The 16991-nt window shown below is 33.6% G+C and overlaps 2 protein-coding genes and 1 pseudogene across 2 annotated transcripts; all 3 read right to left on the bottom strand.

Moving 5' to 3' along the window:
• Positions 1-583: 583 nt before the first annotated feature.
• Positions 584-4325, bottom strand: LOC142618325 (uncharacterized). The gene is made up of 6 exons (XM_075791241.1): positions 3916-4325; positions 3359-3429; positions 3017-3122; positions 2778-2910; positions 1116-1265; positions 584-890 (listed from the first exon to the last, which is right to left on the bottom strand). Exons 1-6 carry the CDS (start codon positions 3984-3986, stop codon positions 798-800), a joined length of 624 nt encoding a protein of 207 aa, XP_075647356.1. The 5' UTR covers positions 3987-4325; the 3' UTR covers positions 584-797.
• A 1668-nt stretch (positions 4326-5993) lies between these two features.
• LOC142618951 (glycerophosphodiester phosphodiesterase GDPD4) lies at positions 5994-10327 on the bottom strand. The gene is made up of 9 exons (XM_075792015.1): positions 10078-10327; positions 9892-9978; positions 9695-9792; positions 8902-8962; positions 7869-7949; positions 7555-7647; positions 7192-7281; positions 6426-6553; positions 5994-6335 (listed from the first exon to the last, which is right to left on the bottom strand). Exons 1-9 carry the CDS (start codon positions 10243-10245, stop codon positions 6167-6169), a joined length of 975 nt encoding a protein of 324 aa, XP_075648130.1. The 5' UTR covers positions 10246-10327; the 3' UTR covers positions 5994-6166.
• Positions 10328-14376: 4049 nt separating this feature from the next.
• Positions 14377-15944, bottom strand: LOC142618649 (flavonol sulfotransferase-like; annotated as a pseudogene).
• Positions 15945-16991: the final 1047 nt, after the last annotated feature.

Below are 16991 nucleotides of genomic sequence, written 5' to 3'. Positions count from 1 at the left end.
TGGATTATGGTCCAACCCTCGGTTGAGCCGATCGGTCCTATCCAATTTTTAAAACCATGGTAAAAAGTACTTATTTTAAATCCGAATTTATTATTTAAAAAAAAAAACTTATGTTAGGAAACAATTTTAAAAAATGCAAGTGGAATATTGAAAGATATTTTAGCACTTACGTAGTTTTGTTGAGTTTTGTTGTTTAGAAGCAAAATAGATTTTGAGTTGATGCTAATATGGCTATTTCATTTCAAATCCTAGAATGTAGGCTGGATAAGAACAAAAGAGACCTATATTTAAAATAACAAAAAATCAGAAGTTAATAAAATATCAACAAAACGGATAAGAACAAAAGAGACCCAATTTTTATTATATAATATATAATGCTTCTCAAGCGAGATAGAATACACTTTGCAACCAAACAATTCGTTTCAAAAATTGAAAAACAATAGTGAAATTTGTTGAAACCATGACCCACCCAAACACCACCCCCCCAAACACTCCCAACCCTCCTTGTCCCCAGACCATTGTTTGAACCCTTCGTTTTGGATTTTGACAACAAAAAATCAGAAATGCCGTAATGATAATTTGTTGCAAGAAACCTATTTCATAATAATATCATAACCTTTTTAAATAACAAGTTGAGTTTGGTATGTAATCCAAAACTGAAAAAGTACGTATCATATATAGACAATAAAGAGTGGGCAGCTCCTTGGCCCTCAAAAGTGCCTATCATGACCATGTCCATTCTAGTGTGTTTTGAGACAATGTACAATGTAAGCATCAGCCTGTGTCCAACTTAAAAATCAATGAGCATTTCGATGAAATAGGTGTTGTGCATAGGAATACATGGAATAGACGTGACGATGCTGGGCAATATTGAGACTTGCATCAGTTTCCTGTCATCATCGCAAATCAATCTCTCATAATTTCATTAACTTTTTATCCAAATGATACAGTAGTTGGTAGAAGAAACTCATCAAAATGATAACAATACCGATGCAAATTTCTTTGTACACCTTGAACATAAAAGGGTTTTATGTACATCAATTAGGCTAGAAACAATGTTGATGGGATGGATGAATGAAAATCTGCTTATTACAGGTTAATCAGACATCCCTTACCTTCAGCCGGACATCTGAGAGTGAATGAAGTGGTTTCTTTGGGCTTAACGGAACAGAGCTGAACTTGTTAACCAAAACCTTGAAGCATGGTAAAAGGATGATGTAGAGTGTGGCCAATATAAAGGGTGCCGCAACAAGCCATCCCAACAACTGCAAAGATTGATAGATGAATACTTTTCAGATAACAGTGTCATTAGGTCAGGACTGAAATGCTCAAGCTTCGAAATTTTACTTTGTTTTAGTAAGTTCAAGCTTGAAAATATAATAGGCTGATGAATGTGTTGATCAACACATAACTACATTATCATTACATGTTAATCTTCCTATGAGCTCCCAAACCATAACCATTTGGTCAAACAGCAATATCCCATACAGTTTTTTTTTTTAGAAGTAGTATCCCATACAGTTATTGCTTTGTAATTTTCTCAAATTTCGTTGGTGGCTATGACTAGCTCTATGCACTGGCAACTAAGTTGGACAGGGAAACTAAGCTAAGCAACCAGAGTTAACAGCTTAAAGCATCACTTACAATAGGTGCCAAGCCCAGTCTGTGAAACTCTTGCTATGATTTTTCTTTTTCTTATTTTTTGGGTTGTACAAGAATTGATTAAAAATAATTTAAAGCAAAGGAAAGATAAAAAAATGTGGTCATGTTTTGATCATGAATAAAACAGACTACCTTACTAACAGTAATGCCATCATGTTATGTGGCACCCTGCTCAGAGCAAAATGAAATAGCATGTGATTAGAGTGCACAAAAGCCTGAAAGAGCACCCCACTAAAAGCATTACTGTTTTCAAATTCCAAATTGTGTCTTATATTAGTTGTGACTCATTACTTGTACAACCAAAACAAGATTCAGGAATGACAGAGATGTCTAGAGTATGTCAAACTTGTGTCCAAGAGGCGTCAGTGACTCTAACATGGCTTCCTTGGTAGAGGAATCAGTGCTACATATTCAGAAATATTTTTACAGCAACTAAATTAAAATAAAATTTACAACAAATCTAACTTAGAATATCAGCAGGATAATTTTACCCTGGCACTGGAGTAGCAAAAACCAGTCTTGCCAAGGAAATCAAATCAATCAAAACTAACATTGTTTCATTTAAGTTAAAATACCCATGAAACCCTTAACTCAGGAGACAACTTGGTCACTGATTTTACACAAGTGCTAGATGAAGAATTGTAGAATTGTACACAAGTTAAAATACCCACTTCATGCAAGACCATCAAAAATTGCACTCAAGCATTTGTACGCGAACAATGACTGTTTCCATGATTCACAGCTTTGTCCAAGCAATTAAAAACATTAGATACTGTAGCCTGAGACACTCCCAATTTTCCCCATTAGTAACATCAAAATCATTTGAAATTATTTAGTTACACTTTGGATCACCCTAGTCCCTAGCACCTGCAGCTAGGCAATTGAAGTTAACTGCTCTATTATCAATCGAAAAAGGATTACGAGCATACAGCATGCCAAGACCACAGATTAAGAAATAGCCATTACTACAGGATTGAGTGATCCAAATACCAATTTCTTTGAATTCAGATATCACTAGGGGAGTTAATGAGGCGTAAAAGCATGTGCAAGCGTGAGTGTGTGTGTGAGAGAGAGAGAGAGTCTTAATATTAGAGGATGTTAGTCTAGCTACCTACCGCATGGACAACACTTAAGAGGACTTCACGCGAAGCTTGGCCGGTCAAAACCTTCTTGAAAGCATCAGATGTAAATGGAAATTCAGGTCCACCAGTGAGAATTTCACCAAAGCGCAAGAAGGGCAACAACAGACTAGAAAGCAAAACATATCAGCAATCAGAATGCAAACTAAAAATTGATCTCTATTACCAATAATGACAACATATTTAAGCTGATGTTAAGAAAATGCACAAAGTACCTCAACTCTATTGGTGTAGCCATAAAGTTTGCCAGCATTACAGTTGGAGAATGGCAATGGGATCCAAGCAATGCAATAGCCAGTCCACATAGAAACACAGTGACCCCTGTTAATGAAACATTAGTTCATGTTCATCTAAAGAATGCTGACATTGCTCTATAGCTTCAAGCACGCATTATTGTTTTCTCCACAAAAATGTATAATTGGTGCACAATAAACTACGAATCATGACTCAAATATGAACTCACTAATACTGACTAATCAGACAACTACGTAGTATTACCATAAGATAACTTTTAAGACAAATAAATAAATTTGATAGCTAAATGAAGAAGACATTACCACAAATGGGAAATACCCCCAAGGTAATGCCAAGAGCAGCAGAAAATGCCAATTGCTTCGGCTCAGCACCCCTGAGAAAAAAAAAAAGGTAAAATTTACTCAAAATGACTTCAAATTAATTTCCTAATGCTAAATAGATCTAATAAATAAACTGATCAAACACATAACCTTGAAATAATCAAACAATAGTAGTACTAAAACTAAGATCAATTCAAATCTTCTATCTTTATGCCTGATTTATCATTGCCCAAACGTGGAAAATTAGAATGCACAAAAAAGAAATTAACTTTCGATAATTATTTTTAAATTTTGTTTTAAAAGATCTCTGAGCTGTTTCAACCGAAAATTCAATGCTTGTTAGCCCAGAAATTACTACGATTAAGCATGGGAAATGTACAATAACAATAAAAGAGTTACAGTAATGAGCAATTAAGCACAAACCCATTAAAATATCATCAATTTCCAATTCAATTACACTAAAAAAAACCCACTTCAAAAACAAATTAAAAAGAAAAAGAAAAAAAAAACCTGCTGCGAGAGAGAGGGAGAGAGAGTACCTGCGAAGGATTTGGTTGAGAGGATCGACGACGTTCTTGTGGAACCAAGGACCCAATGCAAGTCTTGCCATTGCCACCTTCTTCTTCTTCTTCTTCTAATGGAATTTTCCGAAACCCTTATGTATTTTCACTTTTATTTGAAGCTTTGTTTTGTTTGAAAGTGCGACAAAAGCAGTGATAAATTTTAGTATCTGTCTCAGAAATGAGAGAATCTTTTTTTTTTTTTTTTTTTTTTACAATTCCCTAATAAATATTTATTGACTCATTTCTTAATCTCAAGAGATAAGAACAAAAGTTTGAAGTGAGACGTGTTTGTGTTTGTGTTTGTGTTTGTGTGGGAAGTGGGAACTGAAACACGTAGTTGTAGTTGAGAAGCTGTTTTGGTTGGTACCATACCAAAGAAACGAAACGAGTAGGAGGTCGGTTCCACGGTTACAGTTTTATTCTCAACTGGGCCCCACTGATGGATTCACTGTGATCTCATCTCGTCTCGTTGGAGCTCTTAATTGCAACAGAATTTTCTTCTTTACTCACTTTGTATGATAGTTGAATTTCCGTATTTATTAACCATTCATCTACTTTAAAGGTGTTTAGGTTTATGTGTGCGCCATTGCATAGCGGTATTTTTGCATTTGTGTGTGTTTGTGTTTCATTTGGCTGGTCACATGGTACTGTGTATGGACCAGCCAAGTAATGAAAAATGCGTAAACAGTATTTTTTTTTAGAAGCATAAATAGTATTTTTAACAATAAAAAATATTTTACTACAGTATTTTCAGTAATAAGTTTTTAGTTTTTAGCAAAATAAGCGGTATCTAAACATATCTTATATATTTGTTTCTTTGGGAAGGATAAATTTCTAAACGTTTACAATGAGAACTCTAAAAACATCAATTTAGCTCAAATATTCTTGGCAATAGTTCTTTAAGTATAAGAGGATTGAATCTTGAGAATTAAATCACCACAAAGATATTTCATTATCACTTGCAATTCATACGGATTTGATCTATTTATGTTTTTTTCGCAACTATGAAGGTGGTATGGTGCAATTAGTGGGGATAAAAATAGTATCAATACCAATTTATGTGAAAAATAATATTACATTAATAACTATTTATCACATTATTTTGTTAGTAAAAAAAATGTTGTCAATAGTTACTAGTTAAATATATATAAATTCAATGAGTTATATACTTAAATAAATCTACATGAAAAATATCATTTTATTTTATAGTTGAGTTTACTATTGGATAAGGTATCTCGTGTATTTTTGTACATATATTTTCTTTCTCATTGCATGTGAGTCTAACATAATCGTAACACATGAATATAATATACTATGCAAGCACAAAATGTGGCATACAAAATACTATCTTTCCACTACACATGCAGATTCTATTCTAATATAGTAGTAATGACAACGAGATAAGGTAAAGTTAGGTCGAATAGGGGTGCTTATCCTTACTCCCATTTCGTCCTCTCTTTTGGGCAGGTAAAATATGTGTGGGGTAGGAATAAAGTAGGTTAGGGTTGGGTCAGGTTAAGGGTAGTTTTCCATTCCTAATGAGGAGGTACTTGGGGGTAAGACAAACAAAACTCGTTCATGCACCATCACTTATTCAAGATGGGGAAATCACCCACATAAAACAGAGGGGACAAGAGACGGAGATTTTTTTGTCATCGCTTCATAGAGGAGTTGATGGCTAAACAAATACCTTGCGTACTACATGTACAAATATGACATACATTACAACTCCAAAACTACGTGGCCGGATAGAAACTAGAGGAGTCATGTGATGTGAGGCACGTCATTCTCTCTGTCACCTGTTTTCTTGTTTTTTGTGTGTTACGTAAAGGGTTCTCATCTAGTCGACCTTCCAATTAATTAATGGAAAAAGATGCCTTCTCCTCTTGCAACAATTTGATCTGAATAAAATGTTTGACTTCGTACGTGTCTAAACACCCTTTTAGGATAAGGAATTTATGAAATTCTCTTCTCCACAAGTCACACCCTGGTGATAACAAATGATGCACACAAGTCTATATGGAAAATGCCATACAAATGACTTTTTTATCAGATTGAATCTAAACTTTTTTATTATCAAATACCAGCAAGGAGTCTGTTCATGAGAAATATTCTAAACCCATAACCATAACCAAGTAACTAATGAAGGCTAGCTATGTAGTATATTGACTATATTCTGTCATTCACAAAAATGAAGTCAAGCCTTTTAGTGCTTGAAAAATGATTGTCATTGTGACAACGAAAAACCATCCTCGAGGCATTGTGTTCTAATATCTTGCATTAGACTTTGAAGTAGTGTAGGATTGCTTGTAACAACAGCATCCACGCGTTCAAACAACATCTTTTGCATAGAATCCACATCATCAACAGTCCAGGCATATACCTTTTTGTTCCTCCTGCTTAAACCCAAATGGAAAACATGAAAATCATACTGCGCACATGCTGGGCTACTCTGCAAATATTAATACATCAAAGGAATTTCATACCCATGTAGAGTTTTCATCAGCATTTCATCGATCAAAGGATGATAGACACCAACCACCCCAGCACCTTTCATCCTCATTAAGTTGGTTCTTAGCCCAGTAGAAGGATCCTTCATGACAATGTAGCCCACCTGCAATGACACCTAACACATTCAACATGCAAGGAGAACAAACTCAAAAGCCAAAACACCAACTTCTGTACCAAACTCTCTGGCTTTATGTGTCTTACCAGTTAAGTAATTCATGGAAAATCTAAACAACAAAAGTACAACAACTAATCTTTACAACAACAAAAATATATAATAAAATAATTCCCATGTCAGTGTAAGGACCGTAGATTTCACACAAAAATAATAACAAAGTCTCATATCCTAAAACTGTTCCGGTCGGCTATTCATGAAAAGTGACTAAAATTTTACATTGGCCAAATCATGATAATTACTTATAAAAATGAATGTCTGGATAAGATCATTAATTTGGAGCAACACATCCCACAATAGTAAAAAGCTAAAAGACTATTAGAGAGTTGTGGCGGACCCTGAATGGGCTTAGAATAATTGAATCAGGTCCATGTTTACTGCAAAAAGGACTTGTATTTTCCAATGAACCCTCCTAAACTCTCTCCCCCCCCCCCCCCCCCTAGTGTTCTTCTTCTCCAACTTATAAGCACTAAAGAATTCAGCATACAGGACAAAGCAGTTAATCATAACATCAAATAACTATGTAGGATAAGATCCTGAACATGTCAAAATAGATCACTTCTTCTTACTGTAGTATTCGGTGAGAGTTTAATTACATCCCTTGCTAAATTGTCACTTTTAGCCCATACAAGGCAATTCCTACAATGCGTCCTTTCAACCTGTAAAAGAAGGCACAAGATGGGCTTGGTGATTAGGTCTTACTAATTCCATATGAAAACCTGAAGGTTACATGACTTCAAAAATCATTTTTAGCTTAAATGCTTGCAAACAACAAATCCAAAAGGTAACTTCATTTTTGTTGGGTGAAACTATGAGTTTCATATGGTAGATATTTATGCCATGCATTATAAGCAAAAATGTAGAGTAGTAAGTTAGAAAGCAAAAAACAAAATAAAGGAACAGGCGAAGTGAAAGACAACAAAAAAACTTACCACAGAAAGAATATCCTTTGCAAGCCCTTTTTCATATGATGGAGGCCCAACCTTAGCGTCTAGAATCACTTGCCGAACTGAATTTGATATCAACTAAGAGCATCCATTCGAACCATGGTCAGAGAAAACTCAACAACAAAGTTTCAATAAGATAAATGAAAATGCAGATAGATGTCAATGAATAGTGTCATAAGGCACATCAAAAGGGGCAGCAGGATTGACAAAATATGTTTATCACAATGACCGTAGAAAAAGAGGAAGACGGAAATTATTTTAGTGAATGGGGGAGAATTAGACAAAATCCAGGAAGATACCTTCAAAGCATCTTCAATGGTTGGAATGCTTTCTTGAAGAAACATCTGTGCAGATTGATTAGCATGGCCTAGTTCTTTTATCTACAACCATAAGCTAAATTACAATCTCGGTCAACTTTTCTTATTTACATAAACTCAGACAAAATATATATGCAGAGATTTTGTGATAAAACGAATAGGATATGGCAACCTCACATGCTTCATATAAAACCAGATTATGTGGAAAGCAAATACTAGATTACAATAACTAAGCCCAGAAGACACTTGATGAAGCCAAACTGAGGCTGACAATAGAAGTTAGCTTGAGTCTAAGACTACATTCCCTCCAAAACAGATCAGCTTAATTATGGTTCACCCTATTCCCCTTAAACGACCTAGGTGTATTATTATAAACATTACAGAGAAGCAATTTATTGAAGGCAAAAGGTCATCATTGTTAAAACTTGTGCAAATCCTCTTCACTTGTTAATCACCTGAAGCACTACTAGTTTTACAATTGTGAACCCCCACATTTAAATTGAGAGGAAAATATTGTATATTATACCTTCTACACTTAACTTCATGAAACCATGACCAATTATATTAGAAGAAAGGCTGATTCTTGAGCTAAATAAGTGTCCTCAGTCCTCACAAAGGAAGGATCTTGTTTGTTAGCTTTTTCATGTGTAACTTCTCCATTTGCATGCAGGCCACCACCACATTGATCCACTGGGACATGTTAGTGCTATAAAACTACTGTTAAGATATCAAAACTAGCACAACTTGGCTAGCCTCACCACAAGAACAAATCAATCTGTTCCTTTCAGTTGGTCTGCCCAGTATAATTCAACAGGTGTCCAGTCCAAGGTAATGTAACCAGCCAAATGAACATTGATCTACAATTCTATGTTTATAATTTTATAGTTACAGCTTCAGTTAGTGTGACCAACATTCATTAACTAGCAGATTGACAACAAAAACATTGATTCACAATGCAAATACTAAAGGAGCTGATTAGCATTTTTGACAAGAAAGCTAATGCACCAAGTCTCACCTCTTTCATGCTCAAGTACCCTACTTTAGAAGTCCTGTTTCCAGATATCCGCTGCAAATCCCTGCCTGTGTAATGTGAGAATCAAATATCCAAGTAGCTAATTCAAAGGATGAAAGACTGGAAAATAAATACTAAAACATGAATGTGTTTCACACTTTTTGGACAGTATTAGATATGCTTACCTTTCTTTATTACTATTCTTCAAATATATTGCATGTAATGCACTTGTTATAAATGTTAAGCATATTCAACCCACATAATTAAGTCATTGTATTACTTGATGCATGTTTTTAATAATTTTCAATGCTACATCCAAGACATTCCTCCAATTCCATTCTAAATTATTTTTGCACATTAAGTCATATCACCACAACGACCAAGCATAACACGCGCTCCCAAGATATAAAAAGTAGTTCAACAGGGCAAGAATTTTTAATTGGGTAAAACTTATTTACAATTCCTTAAAGGCTTGTTTGGATTGAAGGGAGAGCAAGGGGGAGTAGAGTAGGGTTGGCCGGATATTAGGCTAATTTCTGGCCAACTCTACTCCACTCCCCTTCAACCCAAATGGATCATAAGTGATATACTACCTTATGTTTGCCAATTAAATTCCATACGCAGTCACATTGAGTATTGAATCACATAGTTGAATTTAATTGTTCTTTAACAAAGATAACACTGTTTTTGCTTGGGGAACCTAACTGAACCTAAGTTGTCAAAGTCTAATGGGTGTTAGGAGCAAAGAAAGAACGGTAAATGAAAGAGCAAATAATGTAGATAATCCGAAAAGTACCTATCATGGAGAGCAAACAAAACCCCATCAGAAGAACGAGAAACGTCAATCTCAATGCAGTCTACTTTAGAATGAAGCGCAATACGATACGCATCCATCTGCAATGCAATATTTACATCACATAAAACGAATCAGCAAAACAAACACAACATTACTAATACTAATACAAATAGAAACAAAAGGATGAGTTTTAGTACCGTGTTGGGAAAGGCGTTGGTTGAGTCACCTCCATGAGCACACACAAGAGGTGGATCCTTCATCCAACCGCACTTTCTTCCTTGTATCTATAATAAACCAAAACCAAAACCAAAACCCATTTCAATTAATTTCTCAAGTATTAAAAAAAAGATATGGGTTTTGTATGTTCGTGTTAGTTGTTGTACCTGATGGAGGCGTTTGAGTCGGAAGTGGAAAAAGATGGGAGGGACAACAGCGATGAAGACAAGGCTTATGATAATTGTACGGAATAATCGCCTTTGAGATGATATTCTTATTCGGAATCCTCCTCCTCCTCGTTGTTGTCTCCTTCCCGATCTCATGGAGATCGCCATTAGAGAGAGAGAGAGAGAGAGAGAGAGAGATTTGTTGGTGTTGGCGTTGGCGTTGGTGTTGGTGTGGAAACGTCAGAGGATGACAAGTAGAAGAGGTGGAGCTTCTTTTCCACTTTCACTCGACAAAACGACTACCAGTTTTTTAAAAGTCAAAACGGATGTCGTTGATATATTGGGATGGTAATTTTTTGTTTTTGGGTCTAATATATTCTTCATCATCTTTGATGGTCTCATCTAATGGCATCAAGAAATAATCTTTGGTGTTTTCTCCGTCAAAGATTATTCCTGTCGTGAGTTCCAGTTAGCTCAACTGATAAAATCTCTGATGGTTGTATAAGAGATTTGAGATTCGATCTTCACCTACACCAAAAACTGATTGGTGTTTTAGTCTGATGATAAAGAGCTATCACCAGGAACAGACATCATCAGGAATGGACGCCATAGGTTGAAACTCTCTCTAAAAAAAAAAGATTGTTCTTGTTTGCTTTCCCAGGTTGTAAAAATATTATCTTTGTATCATCAACTCAGAGCGATACTTGGATCAGGTTGTTGAATCTAAAATTGGTACTTTACCTATTAATTTCACTGCTGATTCATCTCTTATTTTTTGCTTGTCAAATAATTAATTAAGCTTTGATATAACTCGTACCAAATCTGATCCAATTATCTGGATATAGCTAACATTACATTCTTTCATGAAAAAAAAATATAGATGTAGCATGATCAAGTTAATAATTATCCTACAAACCTAGTGGAAGTCCTTGTTCAAACTCATTCAAGCAGATCTTGATAATTTGCTAAAACTGGCTTGTATAGCTGGATGTAAATTTTTTTTTTAGAGAAGACATTATGCTAGTATATTTGTGGATTAACTCTATATATTTTATGTCCTTTATTTTTCATCCTTGTTTGTTAAACTTGGAAATTATTTTCTTATTGGTTCTCTGTTGTCATTTAGTTTCCTAATTTGAACTCATTGGCACATATACATAACATAGGTCTATCCCTGTCCAAAAGGCTCTTTAAGACAGAGAAACGATTAGAAGATCCAGTGGCAAAAAGCAATATGTGATTCTCTACCAGATTTCATAATTCAACTTGTTTTGTAACAATCAGTTATGCGTATTAGGTCATCATGTCATTTTTGGACATTTATTCTTTGAGCAAAGGATAAGGTTTCTTCCTTCTTTTGCTTCTTTTCCTTTACAAAATTTTGCCCAGTTATAGAGCTTCTTAGTATCCATGCAGGTTTCCTTTCCTCATTGATCCAAATACTGGTATTTCATTGAATGAAAGTGCTAAGCATGAAGCTTAGTCTTATTTTCAGATCTCGTATGAGCAAATTTGTTGTTAATGGATGCCTCAACTATGTATTCTCATTTATTGAGTGTGATTATTGTTGCAAAGGTGATTCTTTCTTTAAAATTATTTATGTTATCCCTTAATGAGGCAAACCAAATTAGTATGTATTGTTTTTATGGTCACAATTAGCCATAAGCTGCAAGATTCTTAAAGTGCCAGTAGATTTGTATAGTAGCATACTTGTTTGGAACTCTTTATGAAATGTCATGCTTGCTCCTAGATGCATAAACATGTCAAGACCTCTTTGTGTATTTTAGTGTATTACATCAAAATATAAGCAATGTCGGAAACAATTGATTATCCTGTAGGAAATGATGTTATAGTTTCACGCATTAAATTGAAATGATGTTATAGTTTCACACATTAAATTTGAAATATTTTTTATTTGCCCGAGTAATATATAAAATTTTGATCAGATGATAATTTAATAAATGGGTATGATCGATTTATATATATATATATAGCCTACAGAGGAATGACAAGATAAAACCTATTATTTTGCCAAGGATCTTGTAGCTTAATTGACACCTCCCATGCACAAAGTACTTGAGGGTTAGATAGGAGAAAAAATGGTTCACATTGTGGGGTTAACATATTATAAATTACATAGATATTCTTTTTTTAACATATTTTAGTTATCTATAAAATAAAATAAAATAAAAAGATAAAACCTCACACAAAAATTGAAGATATACATTTTTAGATAAATTGGATCAGTGGAACCATTCCCTGAACAGGCATAGTACTGTTGAGATGACAACTATGTCAATTTAAAATTTTATTATGAAAATAAAATGAAATATTGATCAACAAAGCAGATGCAATTGGTTGATGATGAAAGTCATTGTCAAAAAATTCACTTTCTATAAATTATTGAAATAATATATATATATATATATGTATGTATGTATATGAATACACTATAAAAAAATATAAGAGAAAAATGAATTACCTGTAAAAGAATAATCCACAGTATAATTGGGAATTCCAAACAGGTTTAGATACTGCAAAAAGTAATGCAAAAATTCAAATGTTAAAACTTCCCAAAAATCAAAAAAATTAAAGAATTAGATGATATAGAGCTTAGAAATTATTGTAATTAATTACCATATGCAATTACAGAGAATAAAAGCAATTTTTCTCTTTCAATTTATTACATATTTTTCTTTTAAAGTTGCAATGTCTATTGGATAATATAGTATTTTGTGTTTCAATTTATCACTTTTGTTCTTTTTTATTTATTTATTTAATTATCATCATTGAATAGTATCTTGAATAATTGCTGCATAAAGTAAACAACATAATTATCATCATTGAATAGTGTGTATATATATATATATATGTGTGTGTGTGTGTGTTCTTTAAAATCTCAAATTCAATAGCTGTGGGTTTTTTTTTTTTTTTTTTTTTTAAATTTTCTTAGAATTAGAGTTTTGGAGTTAGAGATGTTGATGGGCTAAGATTCCGATGGGAGACCCCAAGCCTTATCGGAGGGGATGAAGTAGCAAGCCTCACGTCATATATTTGGGGCATTTGAAGCTTGAACTTTGAAGTGGCTTTGCAGCAAGTGTACTCATTTTGATTTTTAATATTTTTATATTAAAACAAAAACTTTGAAATTTACAATAGTGAAATATATATATATATATATATATATATATATATATATATATATATATATATATATATATATATAAGAATCATAGATTGAGATATGTTTTGCTTCCACACATAAATACCTCTTAAGTTAAAAACTTTTCTTTGAAGAACCTACCATGTATGCATTGTTTTCCCTATATATACATTGGTGATACAAGTTGAATTATCACTTATTAGTGCTTGTTGCTACTTTTGTAGCTCAATTTAAACTTAAGAATGGTTGGCTCCTCTTGTAGTATGTTATCTTACACATAGTAGCCTATGTTAGAATTTTTTTTCTTAGTTGATATTTACAAATAGAAGGAATAATGCCACACAAGTATAAAAACAATCTGCTTTTCATGATAAGTTGAACAACCAAATCGAGATTTTTGCAATTCATATTTAGAGTTCTTAGAATGATGGGAAAGGTGGTTATTCTGATAATTATAATAAAGTATGATATGAAACATATAAAACTTATGCAACATCGGTGAAATAATAGAAAGACAATGATCTACTAGGGAAAGAAAATAAAAAGGATCCTCATCTTTGTTGACAAATGCATATCCGTCTCAGGAGTAATATTTCCTTACCTACAATACAATGATACATTAAACAACAAATCACTTTCTTTCTTTTATGAGCCATGTAAACGAGATTGATGCTTATTGAAGCCTCTTTAATTGTCAAAAACCAACTGATATTCCTTCATGTTCTATTTACATGGTTTCTCAAATTATTTATGATCACATCTACTAGCCCATATGATAAAGTTTCCAAAGAAACTTTCGGCAAAATCCTCTACAATCAAGAATATTGGGCCAAATAAGTAGATCTGCTGCACGAATATTAGTGTGGGATATCATTTTTAACAAGTGTAGGTTTCTTTGAAAAAATACCCGCAGTTTTTGATATTTTCTTTTCTCTCCTCTTTTGTTGTAGGCTTTAAATCAGATATCTTGAGTAGTTTTATCCTTGGATGCGCGCGCGCGCACATATATATATATATATATATATATATATGGAGAATGTATTACAAAGGTTGACATACTACAAGAAATCTCAGTGCCGCATTATATTATGATGGAAGCCATAACTGTGGCTAGGACTCCTTGGTCATCCACTAGGTCAAACATTCCATGTCAAGCCATAACTACTTAGCTTTTTCTCAGTTATTTGATCAATTCGTATTGCCATTGCAGGTGTAAGATGATTTTTCCAGTCTCCAACCTTACCTTTCCTAAAATACAATTTGTTTTTTGAGCTCGTACTTGTAGACTTCATCTTTTTTGATTCCAACCTCCAGTGTCACCGCTCCATATTTATTTACCTCTAAATTGGACATATTTTCAAAACTGCATAAATCTATAATCTTTTGCACCATACCTTGATCTTCTTCCTCCAAAGAGAAAGGATAACCGATAAATTGAGCTAATTTCTTTACCCAATATACAGTTTCATTCGTCAAATCTTCATACTTTATAAACAATATTCTCTCTGGTGATTCCAAACTTGCTCTCCAATACCCTAATATATGATCCCAAAATGGTCCACAAGAAAGTAATCCTTGACAAGATGACTCAAGTACATCCTCCTCAAGTACATCCTTCTCTCTGGTGATTTCAAGCTCGCTTCCAAGTTTGCTTCCAAGCTCGCTCTCAAATAACCTAGTAATATTCCTGTTGTAAAATTCCCATATAGACACAAATACATCCTTTGGATCCCTGCATAAATAAACAATTTTACAACTAGAATTTATAATGGATTTTGGTAGGGAAGTGTAGGGAATGTGTGTAGACACAAGTGGAACATCTAGACTTAATCTTTGTTGGCTTGAGCGAATATTAAACTCAATAAAGGGTACACAATCATGTGACAGTCTTGAGAGTAAAGGATTTGTAGGCTCGCTTTCATAGGATCGTGTAATTATGGCAAAAGCCAATGCCTTAAGCCAAGTTGTGCCACATTTTGGAAAACTACTCAAGATCACCTGGTTGGGTTGAGGCTTGAAATGTTCTTGAGCAAACAACATTCCTGGTAGATGGGAAAAAGGGTACCAAAAACCTTCATACTGGTAGAAATCTAGAGACCAAGAACCCTTTTTTATTGGGATGGTTGGCAAGATCTCTTTGAATTTATTATCAGGTTCTTGATCAAACATATACTCCTCTTTCTCAATGCTTTTTGGAGCAGAGTTCATTTTGGAGGAAGAGGATTCCATTGGTAGAAAATAAAACTAGCTTGATCCAGTGTAAGTGACATGTATGCATGAAGGGGGAAGAACACCATTATATATAGGTAAATTGCAAGGAGAGTTCATTATTTTAAGCCACTCATTTTAACTATGGAAAACCCCTATCTTTTCCTTTTTCATCTTTCGTCCTAGCAACTCAAATAAACATAGCATTAAAGCAAAAATAGTCATCTCAAAGTTAGGCTCCGTGTTTTTCTGCCACAGTTCTAAACTTAAACACATGATAACCAAAAATGGTTATTGAAGCAAATTTTGACAGTCAAGAATCATCATTTTAATAAGTCCATTTTAACTATGAAAAAACATTTATTTAATCCTTTTCCTTTTTCCATTATTCCTCTTTTCACCCCAAAAAAAACATGACATCAAAGCAAAGATAGTCATCTTAAAGATATGCTTCATGCTTATCTGCCACAACTATACACCTAAACACATGATGGTCAGGAATGGTGATTGAAGCAAATTTTGAAAGTCAAAAAATGACGAGAGACCACTGGATTAGGATACGAATAGTTTACCACCTTCATTATACTAGAGACAAGGAAGAGCTATAAATTTGGTTTCTAATTTCAACCATATAACAATTTAGAAAAAGTCTTGACTGATAATGGGCTTGGGCCATTATTGACGATACCTATTGAAGGCCTATTCTAAAGGGAACATGGACTTGGGTATAAAAATACAAACAAGTGTGAGAGATTGTGAAAATATGTATGAGTGAAAAAGTGTGTGAAAATATGTATAATGTTGTTTAAACACTGAAAATCGTTGTTTAAAATACCTTACGAAATACCCCCTGAGATTCTAACAAGAAGCCACGCTACAATTTTCACTTAAAAGTCATGATAACTTTTAAAAGAGTATAATATGTCAATACACACACCATACTCTCTTACTCAATCTATCTATAATTCTATAGTATATATTCATGCAGGATGAAAAAAAAAATCGTATTCTTCGTGGATGAAGAGATTGAAAGAGAAGTACCAAAAACTAAAAGAAATAAAAAGTAAGTATAATGGAAAATTTTAACACATTTAAAAAAAAAAAAAATTTCTAATATGATGCCAAATTAAAATTACATGTCCATCCATATCTTTTAGAGTTGTGGTGGCAGTTGATATTGTGGCAGCAGTTTTCCATACCTATAAGAAAGAGATATTTTTGACAGCATAATATCCTCATGTAACTTTATGATCATCTTCACCTAAAAGTATTAGATATATAATGAATCTAATGTCCTAGGCTACAATGCAGATTGATTGGGTCTGAGGCAAGTACTAATGAAGAAGAGAATGTTGATGGCAAAATGAAGAACGATGAAAGAAAATGATGAAGATAAATAAGAATCTAATTTGGATAAAAAGAATCTTTATTACAAGAGGAATTTTTTTTTTTTTTTTTGTGTTTTGTCATTTTATTTTAAACTAACTTGGTTAAAAAATTTAAAATTTTTTATTAGATGAGACACATGGCGCAAAATTAGACT

This window comes from Castanea sativa, chromosome 12, assembly GCF_040712315.1.
Source record: "Castanea sativa cultivar Marrone di Chiusa Pesio chromosome 12, ASM4071231v1".
Classification (NCBI taxonomy): Eukaryota; Viridiplantae; Streptophyta; class Magnoliopsida; order Fagales; family Fagaceae; genus Castanea; species Castanea sativa.
The sequence above is the reverse complement of the archived record's forward strand: the minus strand, read 5'-3'. Positions and strand labels throughout refer to the sequence as shown.